This window comes from Callithrix jacchus, chromosome 13 (assembly GCF_049354715.1).
Source record: "Callithrix jacchus isolate 240 chromosome 13, calJac240_pri, whole genome shotgun sequence".
Taxonomy (NCBI): Eukaryota; Metazoa; Chordata; class Mammalia; order Primates; family Cebidae; genus Callithrix; species Callithrix jacchus.
In genome coordinates, this window is record NC_133514.1 from 10303246 (window position 1) to 10329708 (window position 26463).

General features: G+C 49.1%; 1 protein-coding gene across 6 annotated transcripts in view; it reads right to left on the reverse strand.

The window, feature by feature from the left end:
• Positions 1-211: 211 nt before the first annotated feature.
• Positions 212-26463, reverse strand: part of GATA4 (GATA binding protein 4) — an 84206-nt gene continuing 57954 nt past the window's right edge. For 5 of the 6 annotated variants that reach the window (XM_035269851.3, XM_035269852.3, XM_035269854.3 and 2 more), the window contains 5 exons: positions 11164-11333; positions 10050-10175; positions 5202-5289; positions 3012-3160; positions 212-1856 (listed from right to left, as the gene is read on the reverse strand). In XM_035269851.3, coding sequence (XP_035125742.1) covers positions 1674-1856; positions 3012-3160; positions 5202-5289; positions 10050-10175; positions 11164-11333 — 716 coding nt within the window. In that variant the 3' untranslated portion in view covers positions 212-1673. The remainder of the gene's footprint in view (positions 1857-3011; positions 3161-5201; positions 5290-10049; positions 10176-11163; positions 11334-26463) is intronic. The other variant, XM_008979033.5, reaches the window with a different exon arrangement.

The window sequence follows — 26463 nt, forward strand, 5'->3', positions numbered from 1 at the left end:
GGGTGACCCCCATCTAAGGTCTCAAATTAGCAGGGCTGGGATGTGAGTGTTCTTTTCAGGAGCCACTGCTACCTAAAGAGGGAGCCTTGGCCAATAGCCCAAACTAAAGGACGCAGCGGTGAGTGGGTCAGTGGGTCTGGGGCCTCCAGATTCCCCGGGAGAGGACAGCGGCGCTGAACCTCCCAGTGAAGACCACTGTGGGAGGAGGAGGGAAAGAGGAATACAGATAAATTTATTAGTTAAATACTGATTTTACAGCCATTTCACCTTAAGACAATGTTAACAGGTTTGTGGGTCAGGGAGGGTCTATGAGGGGCCTTCGGGAAGAAAACAATGTAAATGATTAAAGCAGAATCTTGGCTCAAAGGTATTCTCTGCGACAGCCAGTAGGATTTTGGAGTTAGGGGCTTGGTGTGTGGGGAGGCGTGGTCATGCCACGGTCAGCTACAGCTCTGCTGAGAAAGAGGACGAGGACAGAGTCCGTGAGCTCCAGCGTCAGGGGCGGAAACTGAGCCACGTGCAGAGAAGGCGGCAAGAACCAGAGGCTGTCTCCAGGGCCCGCTGCCACGTCTTAGCAGTCGTCTTCTTCCCATGAGTTTTGTTGTGTTGGGTTTTGTTGGTTTGCTTTCAATTTGTGCTGCAGAATCTCTGGCTTTTTGCCTCCTGGACAAAAGACTTCTGCCGGGGGTGAGGCTGCAGGTCCCGGGGATTCCGGCTGCCATCTGACCAGGGGCCAGGAGGAGCAGACAGCAGGTGGGCCAGCCCTTGAGACACCTTGCCCCCCAGAAGGACGCTGTCCACCTACACTCTCCCCGGAAGGCTCTCCAGGCTTGGCTGAGTGTTTGTCAGACTGGCTTGAACAGCAGAATATTTGCTCTTACTCAGAGCCTCTGTGTGTGACAGGGTGAATGCAGGGTCTGCAGTGAACTCGAGGGGGTGCCGCTTGGCTAAACTACCCAGCTCTTGTTTTGCCAGGGAAGAGACGCGTCCAAGCTGCAGGCGGAGCCAAATCACTCAGAGCAAGAGGAGGGGTTTTTGAGAGATGCTGGAAGTAAAGGCACAAAGGCCCGCAGCACGGGCAGGCACCTGGGAGAGCTGCCAGCTGCATGTGACGAGGCTGCGCTCTGGGTGGGTGAAGTGCCCCTCGAGCTCCCCAGGAAGTGTTCAGTCACTTCTGTGTCACACCCCACAGTTTCGGAGTCAGATCTGGCATTGGGGAGGCAGGATGGAGCAAGGGCGTCTCCCCAGGGGCCTGTCGCATCCAGGTATTGGGCAAGCAGATGCCACCATTCAGGCTGGGGCAGGGGTCCCAGGGCCCGGCCTCCACCCGTTCTCAAATCCTTGTGCTGGGAACACAATGGAAAACCCACCGTCTAGGCCACAGCGGTGAACGCAGGGCACAAGGACATCTCAGGAAAGAAGTCTCCAACTCATAGGAGAGATGCAGTGTGCTCGTGCTGAGGCTCGGCTCCTCCAGTTCCCCCACCATGAAAAGGCATCTGAGAAAACCCAACACCTGCTTCTCCAACCAGATGGTCAACTTCAAGTTTCTTCCCAGTTGTTCTGGAGTCGTCCCCAGGCGAGGAGGCCGGCCCCTGGGAGCCCAGGACCTCCATCTCCACTGTCCTCCAGGTCCCAGGTCCGAGCAGGATTTGAGGAGGGAAGAGGGGAGATTATGCAGTGATTATGTCCCCGTGACTGTCGGCCAAGACCAGGCTGTTCCAAGAGTCCTGCTTGGAGCTGGTCTGCGGAGACTGGCTGACGGGAGACGCATAGCCTTGTGGAGAGAGCTTCAGGGCCGACAGAACCGGGTGGATGGAGGGCCCGTGGCCAGACATCGCGCTGACGGAGAACGTCTGAAAAGCAGAAGGCACACAGTGAGGCCAAGGGAGATGTCCTGAGGGTTCAGGAGGCCTGGGCTGGCGAGGGGCCCTACTATGCAGATGTCCCCAGGATGGCTCCAACCCGAAGGAAGGGACCAAGGAGCACTTCTCTGATCCCAGTGATCTGGACATGAAGGATGTGGGCGATGCATCAGCTGCTTCTGAGCACAGCGTACAACCAGGGCTGTGACCTGCTGGGCCTGTAGATGCTGGGCTTGCTCAGAAGGCTCTGATGGTTATGGGAGATGCTTCCTCCTATCACCACCACATCCACTTGCCAACAGAGAAGCCGTCCGCCCTGCCCAGGAGGAGCTCCTGGTGCCCTTGGTTCTATGGGATCAGGTTCTCCCAGACAATAAGAAGCTCATTAGGACACGGCCTCTCTCACTTAAGAGCAGAGATCAACTCATAGCAGGAGCTGATCAAAGGAGACCGTGATCAAGCTTGGCGCATCCTGATCCCGAGAGAGGGAAGTGCAGAGGGGAAGAGGCAGGAAAGCCGAGACACCATCGCCTCCGCAAGAGGAAAAGCGGGGCTGCCCCCAGGCGTCCCGATAGGCTAGGCGTACGGAGCTGGGCCCCATGAAAATGGCATCCTGCCTGTGACATCCCTGCCAGCCTGCCCCCCCTGCCCTCTGCAGGGTCCAGGCTTTCCCCATGCGGGCTTCCGCCTCCTTCCCCACCCTCCCCTGTTGAAGTCGAACCTCCCTGCAGTAGGAGACAGGCTTGCCTAGAGAACCCTGCTCTGCCTCCCAGAGGGAGCACACCTCCCCTCGCCCAGCACAGGCTGACTCAGGTTGTGGCTGTGTGTTGTTTTCCTCCCCCACCACCCATGCTGTATGCCAGCCCTGACTGCCCTGTCTCTGTTTCCAAAGATGGTGGCATTGAGGAGCTGTTAAAAAATTGTGAGTCACAGTCGTGTCCACATCACCATAGCTTGGTAAGATGTGCTGAAATACAGCCCAATGCAGACGCGCCAGCCTCAGGCAGCCCTAAGGGCGCCAGGGAGCTCCAAGGCGAGCCCAGGGGGTAGCTCACTGCTGGCACCTGTGGGGCCTGGCTGCAGGTCCCACCCCCTACTAGGCTGGCCCCTGGGACTCTGGTCGACCTCCCCACCCGTGGTGTGTACCTGGGACACGGAGCTGCTGTGCCCGTAGTGAGAGGACAGGCCGGGCTCTGTCTTGATGGGACGCATCTCCTCGCTGCTGCTGGTGGTGGCACTGCTGGAGTTGCTGGAAGCGCCACTGGTGGGAGGAAGGCTCTCACTGCCGGAAGGACCTGGAAGGAAGCAGTCAGCACACCCCAATCACAGACCCTAATAGGGGCCAGGGACAAAGAGACAGCCTCGACGGGTCCGTGCTAAAGGCTTTATCTCCATTTGCTGGGAGTGCAGCAGGGGCCTTATCAGTGCGGAGCTACAGTTCTCACTGTGATGGGTTCTTCCCCAAGCCCATCTCAAACCCTGGAGGCCACATGTGTTTCAGTATTCAAAACTTAAACACAAATTGCTCATTCAACTTGAAGAATCAAATTTTTTAAAATGCAAGTCCTAGGCCAGGTGCGGTGGCGCACGCCTGTAATCCCAGCACTTTGGGAGGCCGAGGCGGGTGGATCACCTGAGGTCAGGAGTTCAAGACCAGCCTGGCCACCATGGTGAAACCCCATCTCTAGTAAAAATACAAAAATTAGCCAGGTGTGGTGGCGTTCACCTGTAGTCCCAACTACGTGGGAGGATGAGGCAGGAGAATCACTTATACCCAGGAGGCAGAGGTTGCAGTGGGGCAAGATCGTGCCACTGCACTCCAGCCTGGGGGACACAGTGAGACTGTCTCAAAAACAAAAAAAAAAAACAAAAAAAACAAATACTCTGTATTATAGAATATCTCCAGCTGGACCTGGGATAATACTCTGTAACTAAACACATCAGTATCCCCACAGCAAAACACGTAAATATCATAATGAATAGGATAAACAAACTATCAACAGCCTTGTATCTGTTCACATAGGTTTTGCTGCCAAATCTACCTTCCTGGATTTGGAATTTTGTACCGGAGATTGTAGGCCTGAACTGAATGTCTTTTCTACCTGTGATTGCTACATGGGAGGAAATGAGGCCACCCAGGGCACACAGGCTCCTCATCAGCAGCAGGGAAGCAGGAGGAAAGGCGGAGGACCACAGGTGTGAGACACTGAAAACTCCGGTAGGAAATATGCCCGCCCGAAGGGGCAAGGCAGGGTTGAACTTTTATGACGTTCCTGGTAGTGGAAAGGGACAATTTATCTGACTCTGTCATGCCTTAGGTTAGAAGATACATTTTCCATCAGATCAGCCAATTTATTCTCCGTGACTGCAGCACTGACCAGTCAGATCGTTAACGGGGTTAGCAGTACTGAGTGGGAATGTTTTGGTAGGGAACATAAATGTATTAAAGAACAGCCCTCATTCTTTCATAAATTCATATTTAACAGTTAAATATAATTTAATAGTTAAATATAAATAGACATAATTTAATTAATAAGTAATAAATTTTAAAAAGAACAGCCCTTATTCTTTTTAAAATTTATTTATTAGAGACAGGGTCTTGCTCGGCTGTCCAGGCTGGAGTGCAGAGGCACATCATAGGTCACTGCAGCCTCAAACTGGGAGCAGCGGTGATTCTTAATCTACAAGTTTAGAAGGCAGGGTGGTACACTGAAGAGAACACTGACCCGGAAGCACAAAAACTTGAGTTTGCATTCTCGATCGACCCATTACCATCTGTATGACCCTCACTAAATCACTGTCCTCTGTGAGCCTCAGTTTGCTTGTTAGTAAAATGGGGTAATAAACTGGTTTTCATGGAGTCTTAAGTTCACTGAGGTAACATTTCTGACGGGGCTTTCTAAAGCACAAAGCTCTGCATGATGTAAATTACACATTGGCTTAGATCAATCTTGTAGGAACAGGATTAATCAGACCCTGTCCTCTTGCATCTCAGCCCACAGAGAATTGAAACGAACTGAGCTTTTGGGTGGCTGCAGCACCAAAGACGAAGGGACTGAGTGAAGTTCCTCTTTCCTGCTGGCCTTCGATTGGTCTAGCCAGCCCACTGGCGTCTTTACAGCTGGCAATGATCAGGCCCCAACTTTAGTTGAGCCTGCTTAGAAAGCTCCCAGAATGTTCCACGGCAGTTGTTACATTTTTGCTGCTGGGGATGCACAATGTTGTCCTCACACCCTGGCGGCCTGGGCTGGCCTGCCCAACCCAGAAGGCATGATTCTTATCCACTCTGAGGGCTTCGGACATATTCGTATAATCACTCACAGATCTTCTGCTCACCTGCTGGTGTCTTAGATTTGTTCAGGTTCTTTGGCTTCCGTTTTCTGGTTTGAATCCCCTCTTTCCGCATTGCAAGAGGCCTGGGGACCTGGAGGGTCACAAGTCAATATATATGGTTTTCCTTTTCTCCATAATCTGCGACAGCATTGAAACACACACACACCTGCTGCGAGAAGGCAACACCCAAGCAATGTCTCCACAAAGCCTGGGGCTGAGACGGGGTGCACAGGCCCCTGGAACTCTGTGAGAAAGAAATCAGTTCTGTTTTTGAAAACATATCAAGCACCTATGTGATGTGATGGGTACTTTACTAGAGGCTGGAGAAAGAGAACTAAAGACAAACAGTTCCTGCCCTCAGAAATCCACAGACAAGTAGAAAGAAGCAGACTTTGGTAGGTGATGGAGAAAGACCGAGAAACACAAAACTCTGTCCTGGGGTGAGGAGTGGGAAGGAGGGGCACATGAGGACATCAAGGAAGGCTTCATTGTGGAGGTGACACTCGAGTTGTAAAAGGTTTTGAGCAGACAGAGGGAGGCATTTCAGGCAGCAGAGAGAGAATGTTCAAAAGCCTTTATCATCCACACAGGACCCTGAAAACACAAGTACGTGCTAGGCCAGTCACAGTAATCCCGCTCATGCCTGTAATCCCAGAACTTTGAGTGGCTGAGGCGGGAGGATTGCTTGAGCCCAAGAGTTCAAGACCAGCCTTGGCAACACAGTGAGATCCATCTCTACAAATAAGTTTTAAAATTAGCTGGGCATGGTGGTGCATGCCTGTAGTCCCAGCTACTCAGGAGGCTGAGGTAGGAGGATCGCTTGAGCCCAGGAAGCTGAGGCTGCAGTGAGCCGTGATCGTGCCACTGCACTCCAGCTTGGGTGACAGAGCAAGGCCCTGTCTCAAAAGGGGTGAGGGTGCATGGGTGTTGTCAGTAATTGTGCTGGGAAATTGGCCTCAACAGCGACCGTCCCAGTGAGTTGAGATGCAGCATCACTCTACTTACAGCAGCTCTGTACTGCATGGGGTCTGGCTGCAGCCAGTGGTGCAAGAGCCTATGCTAGAGAGACTGACTATGGCGAGGTCCTGAGACAGAACGTCCCTGGACAGCACTTTGAGCACAGTTCTGCTGGGAGCCGGGCCCCAGAGCCATTCACAGACGCGTCTGCCCGTCCTGGGGAGCAGGGCCGCAGGGTATCTTTCAGGTATGTTTAGGTTTGTGCCTTCCCCACATGTGGTTTCTCTTAGTCTGAGCCAAGTCTCTTAGCCCCTGTTCTATGCTATGCTTGTACACCATGTGGGGTTGATCAAGGCCACACCTGCAGATACAGAAAGAAAAGCAATTCCTGCTTCAGAGACATGAACATGGAATGGTTAAGCGAGAAATGCACCAGCGCATGTGAACTTGAACTTGCCTCTTGTTTAACTGTGGGTGGATGCGGCAGCATTTGCAGCCCTGCCCCCACCACCTGCCCATCCGTCTGTGACTCTACACCCAGACCCATACTTTCCCACCTTGTGGGAGGGTGCCCTCTCCCGCCCCATCCCCCCCAGCTATACCACAAAATTTCAAGCCCATGGTGGTCTCAGAAGAATCTTGCCCTTATGTTAATCTCCATTCACTTAGGTATGCTTTTTTTTTTCAGCTGCAGTAAAATAAAATACATGTAACTTAAAATTTCCCATCTTAACCATTTTTAAGTATACCATTTTACAGTGTTAAGTGCATTCACACGGTTCTGCACCCTCACCACCATCCATCCCCAGAACTCTTCTCATCTTGCTAAACTGAAACTCCATACCCATTAGACATCCACTCCTCATTCCCCTTTTCCCCAGCCCCAGATAACACCCATTCTACTTTCTGTCTCTATGGATTTGACATGTGGTGTCAGGGGCCAGAATTCCCTTCCTTTTGAAGGCTGAATAATATCCCACTGTATGTATATATCACATTTGTTTATCCATTCATTTCTCCATGTACACTTGGGTTGTTTACGTCTTTCTGCAATTGTGAATCATGCTGCTATGAACAGGAGTGGATAAATAGCTCTTTGAGACCCTGCCTTTAATTCCTTTGGGTATATATCCAGAAATGGGATGCTGGATCATATGGTAATTCTGTTTTTTATTTTCTGACAATATAATCTTTTTAACACCTATATAATATTTTCCAATAAGTTTCTTGTACCATTCCCATATTGAAGAACAAAATTTAACCATTTTCCTTCCAAAGGTTTTTTTTCTCCGTTTTTCCTATTACAGTGATTAGCAAACATCCTTGTATATACTTCTTTGCAGAAAGACATGTGTTTTCTTATGAATGTTTATAACTTTAACCATTTGTTTGTTCATTATAACAAGAAATCATGAAAAGACACATTGAGATTAAGTTCATAACAGCCCTCTTACTCCACTACCATCAATCCTATCCCAATGAGACAACTGGATTTAACAACCTGTTACATATGCTTAAATTTAAAAAATTCTCAAACACATGTACACATATATATCTACTGATATGGTTTGGCTGTGTCCCCATCAAAATCTCATCTTGAATTGTAGCTCCTATAATTCCCACGTGTTGTGGGAGGGCCCTGGTGGGAGATAATTGAATCCTGGGGGTGGTTTCTCCTATACTGTTCTCACTGTAGTGAGTAAGCCTCATGAGAGCTGATGGTTTTATAAGGAGAAACCCCTTTCACTTGGCTCTCATTCTCTCTTGCCTGCCACCATGTAAGATGTGCCTTTCACCTTCTACCATGATTGTGAAGCCTCCACAGCCACGTGAAACTGTGAGTCCATTAAACCTCTTTTTTCTTTTGGGTATGTCTTTTTCAGCAGCAATTAGCAGTATAAAAACAGACTAATACACCTATAGATGTACATTTGCATATATATATTCACCCATCCACTGGTCTGTCCACCATCTGTATGTATGTGTTTAATACACCTTCAATACTCATAGTATGGGGTCATGCTATATATATTTTTTTGCAATGTGCTTTTTCATTTTCTAGGTCAAGATACGTGGCTCTAGGTTATTATTTTAAAATTTCTCCTCAATATTCTGCATTTTGGGATATACCAGAATTTATTCAAGCATTCCCTTATGGGGTTTTAAGATTGTTTCTAGTTTTTGCCACCTCAATGCAAAAACAAGTGGTCCAAAGGTCATCATGCACTGGGTATTTTTCATAGGCTAGTTTCCCAATAGGAGACCTGCCAGATATAAAGGTATTCACGGTTTTAATCTTAAAAAATTCCACTAAGCTAATAGATGCAGTAATTCAAATACAAATCAATAATACATGAGAGTATCAAATTCCCCAAATCCATAGCAGCCCACATTTTACTTTTTGCCCAATCTATGGGCAAAATGGGGACTCTCACAATTGTTTTCGTGTACACATCCCTGATTTTCAGTGAGATTCAGCACGTCTGCACATGCTTCATGTGAGATGTCGGTCTATATCTTTTGCTGCTTCGGGGGAAGTGGGGCAAGATCAATTGTTATTTTCTTATTGGGCTATAAGATCTATCTGTTTCTGCTTTGACTTCATTTTAATTTAACTTGTATTTAAACAATGAAGACTTGCATATGTAGCATCTAAGGTACAAAGCGGGTCACAGCAAAAAGAGTGTTCTTCAATCCCTTCTCCCCAAGACCCCAGTTTTTCTCCTGGAGGCACCCCATGTACATGTACATGTACAACGCACACATGCAACCACGTGACCAACTTCTACACATCCTTCCAGAGGCGTTCTGCGCAAGTGCAGGCAGCCACCTGTAAATTACGTTCTTCCTCATACTTATGGAAAGAGTGCCATACGAGGTCGTGTTCTGCACCCTGCCTTTCTGTTAACACTGTGTATAGAGGATGTCACCGTCAGATGTAAAGAGCTTTGTAGAAGCTCCTTGTAATTCTGGAAATCTTAACCCTGTTTCTGATGCTGTGTGTTGGTCTTTACTTTCCCTAGGTATCATTTCCAGACACTAACAGTAAATATTTACAAAATCAAATATATCTAACTCTTTTTACATGGCTAAACATTTTTTAATTTTGTTTAAGAAGTTCTCCCATCTCCAAAGTTATAGAAATACTTCCCCTTACATTTTCTTCTGGTGCTTTTATTGTCTGATTTTTTTGTAGTACTTTATTGTCTAATATTTTTATTTTTTGGAGACAGGGTCTCATTTCGTCAGTCAGGCTGGAGTGCAGGAGCACAGTCATAGCTCACGGCAAACTCCCGGGCTCAAACCATCCTCCTGCCTCAGCCTCCTGAGTGGTTGGGACTAGAGGCATGCACCACCATGCCCAGCTAGTTGTGCGTGTGTGTGTGTTTTTGTAGAGACAAAGTTTCACCATGTTGTCCAGGCTGGTCTTGAACTCCTGACCTCATGCAATCCTCCTACCTCAGCCTCCCAAAGTACTGGGATTACAGGTATGAGCCATCATGCCTGGACTTATTTTTAGTTTATTTAATGTAGTTTTACATTTAATATCTTTAATTCACCTACATTTATTTTTGTTTAAAGTAGGAGGTGGAGGTCATGCTTTCCTTTTGTTTTCCAAATGAACAGCCAATTTTGTCAATGCAGTTATTCTTAAGTTTTTTTTCTGCTGAATTGAAATGTCACCTTTGTTACATATCAAACTGCTATATATAAATGTACCCTGCTCATCTGTAAAATGGAAAATTAACTTATACAATGCAAAGGACAGAAGAGACAAGCAAAGTTGAGAGTCCCTTCCAAATCTAAGTATCCTTGTTAAGAAGGAAAAATGAATGCTAGTCCAAAGGAAGAGGCCCAGTGAGGACTGAGGGATGGGCACTGGAAGGCACGTACCCCGTGGAGCTTCATGTAGAGGCCGCAGGCATTGCACACAGGCTCACCCTCCGCATTGCGGCGCCACAGCGTGGTGGTGGTGGTCTGGCAGTTGGCGCAGGAGAGGCCCACTCGGCGGGAGGCAGACTGCAAGACGGGAAGCAAACCCTTCACGTCCGAGGAAAAGGCATGCACTGCCCTGCCACCTCACATGTGACTGCGGGGCTCTGCCTAATGGCCCCGTGTGAGATCTCTGACCCGCGACAATACCTAACTCTCCCATCTCCTGAGCCACTGCTGGGATCAGGGTTTCTGCTGCACGAGAAGAGTGAACATGGGCACTGAAGACCTGGCTTCCAGTCCTAGCCATCATTTACCGCCAGGCAAATAATCCAGTGAGCGCCGGGCACTGCAGGCAGCAAAGCTTCTGCTGTGAGTGCAACTGACGAGGGCTGCAGGTGCCAGGGCAGGGAGAGTGAGGAGTCACGGCGTCCAACTGGTATCAGAGTCTGAGTGGCCCTGGGACCTCAAGAAAGGCATGCACCAGGGTTGATCCCCTCTCTTCCTCCCTCCTTAATATAGTGCAAGCTGGTGGGTGTTGATCAGAATCAAATGATATTAAACAGGAGTGTGGAGCCAGGAGCCAAGCCCCAGGCGCAAACTCTTCCCCAGCCACAGGCCCCACACCAGCTGTTTGCACTTCTGGGCTTTGCAACTTATCAACTGATAACTGAAGTCGGGGTGGAGGCCAGACTGTGAGGTGAGCCTCCTCGCAGGATGGGCACGGATGGAGGAGACACTCCAGTCAACCCCGGACTGGGAACCCGGAAACCTGGATTCTGGCCCCAGATGGGAGACTCAGTACCCGAGTGGCTGTGGGCAAGGCCACTAGCTTTTCTGAGCCTCACTTTCAGTTTCCGTGTGCCGAGAAGGTTGACATAGCCTGGGTCATGCCAGTAGCTCCTGCTAACTCTAAAGCTGTGGGAATGTTTACGTGGCTCTCACCCGTCTAATCCCTAGATCCACAGTCTCAAGTCCCAAAATTCAAAACCAGAGGACGTCCCACCAAGGCAGGAGCCCTGTAGCCAGTGCCGAGGGGAGGCCACGAGGGGGAGGCCGCGAGGGGTGCGCTTACCAGCCGGCGCTGGGGCTTGATGAGCGGCCGGTTGATGCCGTTCATCTTGTGGTAAAGGCCGCAGGCGTTGCACAGATAGTGACCCGTCCCGTCTCGCCTCCAGAGCGGGGTGGACATAGCCCCACAGTTGACACACTCTCTGCCTTCTGAGAAGTCGTCAAACATATCTACTGAGTTGGGGGGAACAGACAAGAAAAGATACAGAGGATTAATTCTTTTACATACGAGAATCTAGATGGCGCAGAAACAATGCCTTTCCTTGGAGGGAGAAGACCACCTTGGGCTGCCCTTGCTCTTCCCCACTCCAACCTCAGCCCCTGCTCCCTAATCTCGGACATAGCAGAGCTCCCCTGAGCACGAGAAGAGAAAAGTCGCAGCAATCACCTGCACCCTGGGCTGGGAGGTGGACACCTGGATTTCAGTCCAGGTATCACATTCAGAGCCTCCAGCCCAGGGCCCTCACCTCACACTGAGGGAGCCCTGGGCTCCCCTCCCCTACTCTCCCCTCTTCTCTTCTTTTCTTTTCTTGAGACGGAGTTTCACTCTTGTTGCCCAGGCTGCAGTGCAATAGCGCCATCTTGGCTCATTTCAACCTCCGCCTCTCAGGTTCAAGGGATTCACCTGCCTCAGCCTCCCAAGTAGCTGGGATTACAGGCATGCACCATTTTTAGTACAGACAGGGTTTCACCATGTTGGTCAGGCTGATCACGAACTCCTGACCTCAGGTGATCCACCCACCTTGACCTCCCAAAGTACTGAGATTACTGGCATGAGCCATCACACCCAGCCTTGTGAGACTTTTGTATGTTGATACATATTTTTGCCAAGCTATATAATTCTTAGTCTGGGGGTTTTTGCTTAATACCAAAGCATTTTCCCAATAAAAAATTCTTTATAAACTCATTTTATAAAATTCTTTATAAACTCCTATGTCATTATTTTATCATATAAATGTGACATCATTTAACTAGTACCATTCAACAATTCATCTTTATCCAGTTTTGGATTCTTGTTTTATAAACACTGCTTGGTTTTCACATAAATCTGTGCATTTCTAGTTATTCCTTAGGATACTGGGAAGTAGAATTTCTGAGTCAAAGAGACTAGATTTCTTTGTAAGTTCTTGGAATATCCTTCCTTCTTTCCCTCCCTCCCTCCCTCTCTCTCTCTCTTTCTGGGATGGAGTCTCGTTCTGTCGCCCAGGCTGGAGTACAATGGCATGATCTCGGCTCACTGCAACCTCCACCTCCCAGGTTCAAATGATTCTCCTGCCTCAGCCTCCCGAGTAATGGGATTACAGGCATGAGCCACCATGCCCAGCCAGTTCTTAGAATTCTCTAACTGTCCTGCAAAAAGGGACTTCATTCATTCATTTTTCTCTGTTTGAATTTACCTGTATGGGCTGCTGTATCATAGTTTGACACTTCTCTTGCTTATTGGTATGTAACTAAAGGTGCATATTATAAGTAATGGCACCTTACAGCTGCTCACATGAGCCGAGCGGCCCCCCGACCAGAAGGCTGCCAGGATCGGCTGCTTCCCTTCACTCACTCGTCGCTCGCCACCATCACCTTTATCATCCGTGTCTACAGAATGTCACCATTGACAGATTCCATTTGCGTCCATTCTCCTTGCCCTGGTGAGACGGGCAGGGCCAGTTCTCTTATTCCCTGTCATCTGTATAAAGCCGGGCTCACAACTTCCAGAAGTCTCTCTGACTTCATGTTATCCTAACTTTCTGTCCCTAAACACGTCTACCTTGGTCTCCAGATCACTCCTGTGCTGCTGCCAGAGGCAAGGGCAGACTCTTCTCTAGTGAAAAGGGGAGCTTTCTTGGAGTTGGGAGGAGGACACGTGGTGAAGAGCTCCCTTTCCAACAGGACCCAGCCCAGGAGGGGTTAAGTCTGCGCATTTTGCTAGTTCTGTGGCCCAGCTACTTGCTCTAAGGGAACGTGGGCTAGAGAAGAGGATGGTGGGGGGCCTCCCCCCAACTCTGGGGACACAAACAGTCATTTGCACCTGCAAACAGGTAGCTGTATGTCCACACCAAGTAAACAGTGTGCAGGTGTGAGGGGCTGTTTGCTCAGGCCAGGGGGCGGAGCACAGGCGTCATGGCAGAGGCTATTTTTACACCTGGGTCACACTGACAGCCTCCACCAAGGTCACCTGCCCTCGGAGCTACACATGATTGGCGACTCCCACCCACGCTCGCCCCCAGCTGGACCATCGCAGTCAGTACTACTGGGGCCACCTCTGCAGTCCGGGCCCATGGCCTGTTAGCACCACTTCCTCCACCCAGGCCTGCCCATGAGGGGATTAGAGAGGCCAGGAATTCACAGAAGGATCCTGGGCCAAGCCAACTCCACAGCAGGAGGGGAGCGCACGCAAAGTCGTCATTTTATTGTGTTTGCAATAAACACTAGATGGCACTACCATCTCAAAACTGAACCAAGACGTGCAGTCTAGCCTCAACCACACGTGGACACGAAGGCCTTGTAAGATCAACTTTCCAGTCCAAACCTACTGCAACCCTCTCTTTCTGTTTTGCTTTTTTATTTTATTGTGTTCTTCAGAGACTGGGCTCACTCTGTCGCCCAGGCTGGAGTGCAGTGGTGCGATCACAGCTCCCTGCAGCCTCTACCTCCCGGCCTCAAGAGATTCTCCTGCCTCAGCCTACTTTTCTTTTTCTTATCTTTTTTTTTTTGAGACAGGGTCTCACTCTGTCACCCAGGCAGGAGTGCAGTGGGCACTGCGACCTCAAGCCTCCTTAGCACCTGGGACTACAGGCATGCGGCACACACCACCATGCCCAGCTAATTTTTGTAGAAATGAGGTTTCACCATGTTGCCCAGGCTGGTCTCAAATTCCTGGGCTCAAGTGATCCTCCTGCCTCGGCCTCCCAAAATGCTAGGATTACAGGCATGAGCCACTGCACCCAGCCCTATTTTTCTTTATTATGAAAAACTTTAAACATATTCAGAAGTGGACAGAATATTTAAATGAACGCTTAGCCATCACCCAGCTTCCAATCATTTGTGGTCAATCTTGCCTTATCTACACCTCTGCCCACTTTCCCCATATTGTATTGCTGAAGAAAATCCCAGACATTCTGTTACTGTATTCACAGATATCTCAGTTTGTTGCTCTAACAGATAAACACTCACACTCTTTTTTTTTGAGACGGAGTTTCGCTCTTGTTACCCAGGCTGGAGTGCAATGGCGCAATCTCGGCTCATCGCAACCTCCTCCTCCTGGGTTCAGGCAATTCTCCTACCTCAGCCTCCCGAGTATCTGGGATTACAGGCACGCGCCACTGTGCCCAGCTAATTTTTTGTATTTTTAGTAGAGACGGGGTTTCACCATGTTGACCAGGATGGTCTCGATCTCTTGACCTCGTGATCCACCCGCCTAGGCCTCCCAAAGTGCTGGGATTACAGGCCTCACACTCTTAAAGATAAACAAACTGACTTCTCTCCTACATTCAGGTTTATTCGATCAATTCCATGATCGAAAAATCTCATAATCTGTTGCTGTTCTTTGGAGGTGAGATTTTATTTTCTCCTCACAATTATTGCTTTATATGCAGGAATGGAGTCTTTTTTTCTTTTTCCCACACTGAAAAAATTTTTTTCAGACACAGTCTCACTCGGTCCTCCAGGCTGAGTACAGTGGTGCGATCTTGGCTCACTGCAGCCTTGACCTCCTGAGCTCAAGCGATCCTCCCACCTCAGCTTCTTAAGTTGCTGTGGCTACATGTGCATGCTACCATACTTTGCTATTTTTTTTGTATTTTTGGTAGAGAGAGGGTCTCACTATGTTGTCCAGGCTGGTCTTGATCTCCTGAGCTCAAGTGAACCTCCCACCTCAGCCTCCCGAAGTGCTGGGATTATGGGTGTGAGCCACTGTACCCATCCCAGAATCTTATTAAAGGACCCAGGAATCCCTGGAGCGTCCTCTCAGCTGCTAACTCACCTCTGGCTGCCTTGAGATCCCCACACAGGTGTGCCTCAGAAGCTCCTGCAGGTTCACCTCGAAGATGGGTTATGCATTCGAGCAACTATTTTCCTGTCCAGGTAAAGTCACCGGAGGCTGGCAAATATGTATGTGTCACCAGCAAATATTTACTGAGCATCTGCTATTTAATCACACTGATAGATGCCACAGAAGCTCGGAGGGAACCCAGGTCTCAGAATGCTATTGATCTAGTCGGACAAATTGGATTTGAATATCAATAATGAGTAACAATATTACTCGGTTCATTTTTAGAACATACCCTCAGCAGAGGAGGGGACTTGTGGCAGACCCTAACTGTCTATGGCAGAAAGTGTGGAATTCCCACCAGCCTCAAAGTCCCATTGCGATAGAAGGGTCAGGGGTTACCAAAACAGCCGAAGCAAAGGCTGTGCTTCCTAAAGACACCCGCTGACAACCCACTACCCCTCCAAATCTGCAGATGTCTCCCTGTTTCTGACCACAAAATCTTGCCATCCACCCTGCTCAATGAAATGTTACACCCATTTTAAATAATTATTACAAAACAAGGTAACCATGGAGGAAAACAGTGACCCTATAAGGTTAAATAACAAACACAGCAGCTAAAGCCAGATACACTGTGACCACCAAAGCAGCTTTTCTTACGCTCATTATGATAAAACACCATTCTGTAATGTCATCATTGCCTATTTTTAAAAATCTGATAAAAAAATAAAAACAAATATCTGATCACCCCCAGCAGCTGCGATTCCACACTAAGGAAGGTACCGTTTTGCCCTCTTCCATCTGACACATACTAATTGTTCCGTCCTTGGACTGAAGAATGGAAACAAAGAGGTTCCAGCTTTGGGGCTGAGCATCTACTCTACGGGAAATTGGGGTGACAGGCTGTAACAAGTCCCAAACTAGCACAAACATCTCCTATGAGCCTTGGGAAGAACCCTTTCTCATCCCTTCCTAGGAAAGGCACTCAGACAAACTTCCCAGGGGGCAAGAGTGATTCAGAAGGCAGGGGGCACAGCTGTGGCCTCAGATGCAGCCCCACCCGCCCAGTGCTGGCATCCTGGGAACTGCTCCAGCCACTGGGAAGCATCACCCACGTTTGGAGGAAAGACTTGTAATAATAGTTGTAAAGTACTTTGCGAATGAGAGGAAAAGCTGACGACCATGGCTGTAAAGTGCTTTGCAAACATCAAATGAGATAACAGTGATGGATTATCATTCGGAGGCTGGAGTCGCAGGGGTCAGGAGGGAGTGGGGAAGACCAGGACCAGCCTTGGCGCTGGTTACTGGAGGAGGGAGGACAGATAAAAGAGCTATGAGTTTGGGGAATCTGACCTTTCTTAAACCACTGGGCTATGCTCAGGATTGTCTGTGGCTTTCAGAGGCGGTCAGGTTTGAGACTGCAAGCCAGGAACCAACTGATAGGAGGCTGACTGTGTACACTCGCTCAGTCTCCCAGTTGCTGCTCATGGGAAGTATTAATTAATGATGAGTTTACCAATAAGAAGCACATATAAATTATGTCCTAACTGCAAGGATGGGGCTCTCATGCCTCACTTCCATCCATATCCTGCTAAAAAAAATCTTTTTTAAAGAGGAAAGGAAGTCTGATAGTCTGATTTCTCAGACATCCAGTACAATATGTAGATTCCTATGAATTAAGGCAAACCACTCCCACTCTGGTGCCTGAAAGAAGAATGGAGGCCAGGAGGTTGACATGTCCCGCCCAACTTCCCTACAGAGAACTGACGCAGCCAGAGGCACAAAGACTCCGACCTCTCCTCTCCTCTGACCTGCTCCATCCATCTTGGGGAATCCACCCACCACAAGAAGGGGAGGCCAATCAGCCATGAGAGGAAAGGCACAGGCGGAAGAAAGGAAGAGGAATCAGGGGCCGGGGTCAGGGTTCCGTTCTCCACTCCCTCTCCTGGGCACTGATGGCTGCTGGGGAGGCAGCTCAGACTGCTGCTGCCACCCCATGGGCGCCACAGAGCCTGGTCTGCTCTCCTGCAGATCCGCCCCTCAGACCTCCACCTGCTGGAGAGGGCTAGTGTTGAGCCCTGGCCTGCGTTGGAGAGACCCTCACCCTTGTGCCTGGAGGCAGAGTCGATGAGTCTCAGGCCCTTCGCTGCCATGTCTGAAGCTCAAACACGTTCCATGTTTCTGAATACGCACCCCTGTACAAGTTCGGGACATAACCAACATGTTGGGAAAATCCAGGCTAACTCTGCCCAAAGTTGTTTTGGTCTAGCTGGGGATGCATGACTCAAAACTAACCACTACTTGAGAGGCGACGGACTGCAGGGGGCCTGGGCCTCACGCTGGTGCCCAGCCCACCACCCCCAGCTTCAGATCCTCAGCATCCTGGACATTCAGAGAGACACACCAACAGTGGCAAGGGCTCATGCCCAGGGCAGCTGGGCAGTGCTACCCAAGAGGGGCCAGAGGAGGCCAAGGAGACGCAACTCAGAATGCTTCTTGAAAAAGGCCAGACCCCAGTCCAGACTGGGCAGCGGGAGGGGAAGGACCTGCCCAGCGACCGTCCCCTAGGAACCAAAGGGGCTTCAGCGACAAGGTCCCAGCCCCACCCAAATCTCCCTTGCTGAACCCCAAGGCCCACGTCCCATCCAGAGTTCACCAGAGATGGAGCCTAGATTTCCCGACAGGCGCAGATCAGTCCCTGCGACTGGCGCCTGGGTGTGGGGCACGAGGCCCAAACAAAGCCTGAGGTTTTCCTGGCAGCTCTTGAGCCCTGCGTCTTCTGGGCTTCGTCAGGCTCGGCAGATGCCTGTGACAGGAGGCTGTCACGGGGAGGCCCATACAGCTCTGGGGCGCTCCGGCCGGGGATGAAATCACCTATTTTGGAAGCTCCCGTGGCTGCTGAACAGAGGCGGTCACCAGTTACCTCCCGCCTTGTGGAGTCGCCCACAAGTCCAAGGCCTCTGCTTCTGACCCTTAAAGGACAAGACCCCAGGACGCCGGCTGGCTGGAGTAATGGAATGGGACTCAGATTTTTTGTTTTTTTTTTCTCTGGACATTGTGAAAGGAAAGAAAAAAACACACACTAAAAACCAGAATGGAGGAGGGAGGGGAGAGCATACAGACAGAGGAAGAGGAATGACGGAGGAAAATACACGCCGGTTTTACATACAAATTAGAAAGAGAAAGACGAGCTTGAAGGCTGCAGTAAGCAACCGCACCTTGTCACCAGTGGAACTGTGGGAAGACCCAGGCACCTGACACACCTAGGCACCAGCGGCTCCTCCCGGGAGGTCTCAGAACTCCCAGCACCTCCGCACCTGCCTGGTCTGTGCTCATAGTAGGGTCAGTGTGGGAGGCTGGTCTAGGAGATGGATGGCCATGGAGGAATGTTCACGCACGTTAGAAAACACATCCTGCCCAGGGCCACAGAGCTAATCCACAGCAGAGCTAGGATCAAACCCAGGCTGGCCGGTCAGTCTCTTAACCACAGGCCAGTGTCCCAGCAGCGCTGCCTGCCAATGCCTTGGCCACCCTGACCCCTTCCCCAGCAGCAGTAGCTGGCAGCAGATAGAAAATCAGTCTCGATTTGTCATGAGCAGCAAGGACTGTAGAAGGCCATGGCCCTCTGCTCTGTTTTCCCAGCTTGTCTGGTCCCAGAAACTTCCCAGCACATCTGCTTCAATGCTTCTCAGCTCACCCGCTTAGAAATGCTTGCCGGCCATCATCATTGTCAAGATTCGATTCTGAGACCTCCGAAAACCCCTACATGTGGGCCTGTAATTACAGCATAAAGATTTCCCCATGAAATGCAGGATCAGTTGCTGGCTCCAGAAGAAACTTAGATGCTTCTGAATTCGAGTCTGAGCCTCTGCAATGACAATGCCATACAGCTAAGCCCATGAACCTGTGGACTGTTAGATTACTCCTCCAGGGATTTTCTTCCTTTTTTTTTTTTGCAGTGGGGTCTTGCTCTGTTACCCAGGCTGGAGTCCAGTGGCTCAGTCATAGCTAATTGCAGCCTCAACCTCCTGGGCTCAAGCAATCCCCCGCCTGAGCCTCCTGAGTAGCTGGGACTACAGGTACACACCACCACACCCAGCTAATTTTTCTAGTTTTCTGTAGAGATGGTGTCTCACCATGTTGCCCAGGCTGGTCTTGAACTCCTGAGCTCAAGCAATCCTCCTACCTCAGCCTCCCAAAGTACTGGGAATACAGGCATGAGCCACCACTTCTGGCTACAAGCACTTTTTTGAAACAAATGAAACAAAAGTACTGTGGCACCATGGACCAGGAACACAGCGTCATTTGCTGCATCTGGAGACCGGACATGCAGATGTCCAGAAGATGGTCTCCACAGCCCTTCCCACCAGAGAACCACTGGCTGCATAGCATTTTACAAACAGGCAAAGGGCCGGGTGTGGTGGCTCATGCCTGTAAACCCAGCACTTTGGGAGGCCAAGGTGGGCAGATCACTTGAGATCGGGAGTTCGAGACCAGCCTGGCCAACAGGGTGTAACCCAGTCTCTCCTAAAACTATAAAAATTAGCTGGGCATGTTGGTGTATGCCTGTAATTCCAGCTACTTGGGAGACTGAGGGAGGAGAATTGCTTGAACCTGGGAGGCAGAGGTTGCAGGAAGCCAAGATCTTCTCACTGCACTCCAGCCAGGGTGAAAGAGTAAGACCCTGTCTCCAAAAACAAACAAAGAAAAAAAAGGAAAAGAGACAAAGAAGGGAATACTGAAAGACTGCAGTGAGCTTTACGCTTCTACTTTAAAACCCTCCCAATGCCGACACTTTGTCTCTATGCCAATACAGGTTTTACAGACTGTCTTGCAGGTGTCACCCCTCAAGTGAAAGAGCTGTGGAGTTTTCCTGGGGGACTCTGTGCCAGAAGCTATGACCAGTCTCAGAGTGGAAAGGCCTGGGTCTCCCAGCTGCTGCGTCTGTAGGAACCCTGCCTGGCAGTCCCCACCCTGAAACCTGGGACAAGGTCATCCTCTTTGTGCTGTCCCACTCCCTGGGTTAATTCGGGAGCTCTGTGACTCACCATACAAAATGGGACACTTCTGCGGGGAGGGGGCACATTGCTAATTATTCTGGAAACACAGTCTTAACACCAGGCTATGTGGCCACCTCTGCAGACCTCACTGGGAGACCTGCAGCCCTGACATACTGACCCCCTCTCTCCGTGTCTCCCAAGTGTCCCCACTGACAGGTAATACAGCTGACTTGCCCCCTCCCAGACAAGCCACACGAAGCATGCCAGGAAAGAGGCCAGAACACTGCACTGGGTGCTGGGTCCTGCAGCTCCTCGGGCTTCCGGGCTCAGGCTCGGATACAGCCAGGGGAGCCCTGGCTGGGAATCAGAACTTGAAAATGTTTTCCACAAGCGAAGGGTACCCCCCTATTCCCTGTCTGAGGCCTTGGGGTTGCTCGCCCTGCACATCCCCAGTCCTTCTGTTGGGGAGGCTGTGAGGGTCCGGGAGCAAGGGGCAGGTGGCCCAGTGGTACAGTATTAAAATCTGCAAGCTGGGTCTGGGCAATTCCGTGACTATTCAGAAGAGGAAACCAAGGTGCAGAACAGGCGAGCGCCTCACCTGAGCTCCCAATCCTCGCCTTCTAGGGCACCACACTGGGCCCCGCCACCTGTCACACCCTCCACACAGCAGAAGCTCTGCACACAACAGAAATTCCACACACAGCAGAAGCTCCAGACACGACAGAAACTGCACACAACAGAAACTCCACACACAGGGCCATCAAGTTTCAACAAACCCAGTGCCTTAGAGAGTCTCATAAGGCAGCGCCAATGACAATGGGACAGCATGAGTCCCAGGGCTTCTGGCCAGCTCAGCTGCCTGGCCACTGAGATGCCACATTCCTGGACACACACCATAATTCAGCTGCAAGAATTATCTATGCAGGCCCAGAGGTTTCCGTGTGTGTGTGTGTGTGTGTGTGTGTGTGTGTGTGTACATAAAATCATATATAATGGAGGTATATGGGAAAATTATACCATGTTACATTAAAAGCCAGACCACTCTTGCTAGCAATGAAACGGCTCTAACAATTTACTGGAACAAACTTTTTTGAAGGGGAAATGTCTGTTTTTCAGATGTTCCTACCAAATACTGGAAACAACTGAAGTGATCAGTGTAGGGAATGAGCACAGAAACAAATTTCAGTAAAGCCGTGCGGAAATCTGAGTTGGTTTATTGACTGACGACTGCATGGACTATGTTGTTCAGATTTTCTCTTTCTGAGACATGGCTTGAATTAGGTAAATACGCAGTTAATTAAACAAGCATCTCTGCCTAGGTGTTGCTGGATTGGAGATGTCTATTTTCTATAATTTCCTGGGATCCTCCTGGCCTGAAATAAAAAAATTCAAAATGCTTTTTCCACCTTGGGCCCAGCTGCCTCCCCACCACAGTGGCAGCCCCATCTGGGCTCTGGCCTTGCTATGACACCAGCTATTCCTCCCACCCTACAGAAAGAAAGGGAGAGCCCCTCCCCTCAGGGTCCAGTCCCAGCCAGGGTGGAATGTACAGGAACAGCTTGCCAGTCACTCTGTGGACAAGTCTAGCACTGGTCCTGGCTGCTCCAGGTCACTGTGTTGTGATGATGCCCCTCTCCAGTCCTTTTAGCGTGCCCTGGGGTTGGGGGACGTGGGAAGGCAGACAGTCTGGCCATTGATGGCGGGTGTGACATGGGACGGCTCCACAGCTAGTGGGGAAAGCAATTTGGCAATATCTTATTAAAACTATAAATGCATGTCACTTGATCCAGAAACTCCACTTCCAGGAATTTATCCTCCAGGCGCACTTTTGTGTAAAATGTCCTTATCATACAAGGACATTCACCATGGCATGTTTTGCTGTAGCAGTGGACTGGAAAAACAACTTATACGTTCATCAATACGGGACTGGTTAATTCAATTAAGGCATACTAGGTAGCCATAAAGAATGATCTGATGTACTGATCTGGAATTCTTTCCAACATATGCTGTGAAATATTAGAAGGCATGGACAATACATTGATATTCTCTTATAAAGAGAAGGGGAGAAGAATCTACGCATGGATTTGTTTATATACACAAGGAACATTTCTAGGAGGACAGACAAGAAACTGATTATACTGGCTGATCCCAGGGAGGCGTCTTGGTGGCTCAGGGAGGTTCTTCTCATTGTATGCTGTCGTGTACCTTTTAAATACTGAACTATGTTAACGTTAACGTATTTCATATTTGTGATAGTGATTTTTTTTTGAGACAGAGTCTCCCCACCACAGTGGCAGCCCCATCTGGGCTCAGGCATTGCTATGGCACCAACTATTCCTCCCATCCTACAGAAAGAAAGGGAGAGCCCCTTTCACTCACTCACTCAGGCTGGAGTGCAGTGGCATGATCTTGGCTCACTGCAAGCTCCACCTCCCGGGCTCAAGCAATTCTCCTGCCTCAGCCTACCCAAGAGCTGGGATTACGGGTATATATACCACCATGCCTGTCTAATTTTTGTATTTTTAGCAGAGACTGGGTTTCACTATGCTGGTCAGGCTGGTCTTGAACTCCTGATCTCAGGTGATCTACCAGGCTCGGCCTCCCAAAGTGCTGGGATTACAGGTGTGAGCCACTGTGCCCGGCCTAAACCTCCTGGGTTCAAGCGATTCTCTTTCAGAATCCCAAATAAGATTACAGGCATGTGCCACTATACCTGGCATACGAATACTTTGTATGCTACATAAAGTACATAAATATGTCATGGGCTAGCATCATCACTCTTTCATGTAGTAACATTTTTAATTTAAAGCTGGGCAGGTTCCATTTTCAGATTTTTCCATGAAAGCATCTTTTCTCCCACCCTACTTTCCTATAAAAGCATCTTAATTCCCTAATGGGAAAATGGAACTCATTTCCCAAGTGGGTCCTCATGTTTGCTGCGCTTCTAAAGCTGTTGATCCGCTGTCATCTCTCACAGCACCCTAGCTCCTGTCCCAGGGCGCCCCAGCCTCAGCCCTGGGGAGCCGTGGCCTGGCTTCTAACGCTCAGTGATTCACATGCACATGGTCCTTGTTCCTTTCATTTATTAGGAAGATTGCAATGGAGCTTTGGCCAGAAGACTTAAACCAGGCTAGTCTGGGCCGTTTGACTCCGCAACCCCAGTCCAGCCTGTTCGGAGCTGGCAGGACAGAAAGGAAATATTGAACAAATTGCCAGGGCAGCTCCCTCAGGGACTGAGACAATGCGTCTGCAGGGAGAGGCTTTTCCTTCCAGGCCCACCGCCGGCAGTCAGAAGGAAGCAACTTCCCCTTCACCTCGGGAATGGCAGTGGCAGCAGCCAGGAGATTTATGGAGATATAATGTGACCTCTTTATTGCCGGGCATGCTAGGGAGGCATTTCAGGGGAGATTTACACCTTTCAGAAGGGGAGGTGAGCAAGTGTGTAGAAATTTATATGTGGGGACTGTTTTCCCCTCTTGGGGGTTTCTGGGGGATTACTTAATCAAACCAAGGTTAAGCTCCAATCGCCATCACTTTACATCTTCTTCTCCTGCTAATCCACTCAGTTACACTGCTACCCTGAAATCTCTTTGCATGAAACGTGGAGTCTTAGCCAAGTTGCAAGGGATCTGTTTAGTTCTGAGTTCGTTAACACAAAACAAAACAAACAGTAAGAATGCAGACCAAATTGCCAGGGCCAGGAGACAGCGCCCAGCAGCCATGGACCTGGGCAACCCACATTTTGCCTATCTAGGCCTCAGATCTTTGCAAAAGGAAGGTGTTAGACCAGATGACTTAGGTCCAGATAATATCACATAAAATGCGAACGCTGTACGTTACCCTGCACCAGTGATTTTTCTGTCACTTTTTTTTTAAGCTGCAGAACTCAATCTTCAAAGAAAATCTAATATGAAGAAGCCCAATATTAAAGACTGAGGAATGCAGTTGACTGAGCGGAAGGATGGCTCCATCTTCTGCCACCTCCAGGTCCACACCCACACACCCCAGAGCCTTGAGGAAGGTCCTCCAGCCTCTAGAGGGCGACCTGCGCTGCAGAGTTCCCGCCAAGCACCGTCCAGGGCTCACTTGATGCAATGACCCGGTCTGCCCCTGGCTTCGCTATCAGAAACCACACAGACCAGACTTCAACGCAGGGCCAGGGGCACCAATTCCAGTTGCAAGCAGAGTTAGACGCCTTGGCCAACAGCCATTTCATCTCTCTTGGTCTGGTCTCCACCAACTCAAAAATACAGTAGTTGGAAAAGATGATTTCTAGGCTCCGCTTTGTGAAAGCATCCAAGTGGCACTGCATTCTAACTCTCATTTATGTTGTCAGTCCCTGCCCTTCTGAATTTGTGTTTAAATTATGGTGTTGGTTTTTTTTTTTTTTTGAGATGGAGTTTCATTCTTGTTGCCCAGGCTGGAGTGCAATGGAGCAATCTCAGCTCACTGTAACCTCCACCTCCCGGGTTCAAGCAAGCCTCCTACCTCAGCCTCCTGAGTTGCTAGGATTACAGGCATGTGCCACCACATCTGGCCTTTTTTTCGTATTTTTAGTAGAGACGGAGTTTCACCATGTTGGCCAGGCTGGTTTCGAACTCCTGACCTCAGGTGATCCACCCACCTCGGCCTCCCAAAGTGCTGGGATTACAGGTGTGAGCCACTGTGCCTGGCTTATATTATGTAATTTTTAATTGCTACAAAAATTCAAACAGGTCAGGCATGGTGGCTCTCACCTGTAATCCCAGCACTTTGTGAGGCTGGAGTATGACTTGAGCTCAGGAGTTCGATACCAGCCTGGGCAACACAGTAACACTCCATCTCTACCAAAAAAAAAAAAAAAAAAAAACCTATTAGCTGGGCATGGTGGCTCTTCTCTAGTTCAGCTACTCCAGAGGCTGAGGTGGGAGGATCACTTGAACCTGGGACTTCATGCCCACAAGTGAGTTATAATTGCTCTAGTGCACTCCAACCTGGGTGACAAAGCAAAACCCTATCTCAAAAAAAAAAAAAAAAAAAGTTCAAACAGTACAAAAGAATGCCACATAGAAACAAAAGGTCTCCACCAGCACCATTACCCATCCCCAGGGGCAGAAGTGACTGACAATTTTTCTATTTTTCCAGATACCTTCTATTTCATTAATTAACATTTTTATTTTTAGAAATTTAAAAATCAATTCCGTTTATTCCCCTACCATCTGCTATCCAATCACTATACTGAATTTAGTGTATATCCTTCCAATTCATATATATATATGTCTACCCACAGGTATAACTGTTCCTCGGAAGAACATTAGCATTGCTTTACAATTTTAAAGATTTACATGACTGCTTTCTTTAAAAACTATGAAATATTTCGGTCACTGAGAAAAATATATATAGCAAACACTCTTAAACCCCGGCTTTTTCAAATCTTTATATTTTACCATATTTACTTCGGTTATTTTTGAAGAAATGCAACATTGCAGATACAATAGCTGGCCCTGTGGAACCTGCCATTCCAGTCTTGTTTTTGCCCATTATTATGTTTTCCGGTTTTAATTACGCATGTGGAGCTACTTTACTTGAGTTGATTCATAGTTTTCCATTATATTAATACGTCACATTTTACTTACTCATTTCTTTATTATTATGGATTACATTTCTATGAATACCCCAATGTTAGGCCTGCAATCCTAATCCGCCACGTGACGGTATTTGGAGGCTGTGCAATGGAGAGGGGAACAGGCCATGAGATGGAGCCCTCATGAATGGGATTAGTGCCCTTCAAAGAAGAGACAGAGGCCAGGCACCATGGCGCACACCTGTAATCCCACTACTTTGGGAGGCCGAGGTGGGCAGATCACCTGAGGCTAAGAGTTAGAGACCAGCCTGACCAACATGGTGAAACCCTGTCTCTACTAAAAATACAAAAATTAGCTGGACATAGTGACACATGACTGTAATCCCAGCACTTTGGAATACCAAGCGGGGGCGAATCACCTGAGGTCAAGAGCTCAAGACAGCATGACCAACAGGTGAAACCCTGTCTCTGCTAAAAATACAAAAAGTAGCCTGGTGTGGTGGTGCGCGCCTGTAATCCCAGCAACTCTGAAGGCTGAGGCAGGAGAATTGCTTGAACCCAGGAGGCGGAGGTTGCAGTGGGCAAGATTGTGCCACTGCGTTCCAGCCTGGACAACAAGAGGGAAACTCCATCTCAAAAAAAAAAAGGAAAAAGATAGAAGAGATGTCACCCTATGCCCACCCCATGTGTGGATGCAGCAAGATGATGGTCTTTTGCAAAGCAGGAAAGGGAACCCTTACCAGACACCAATCTGCCAGT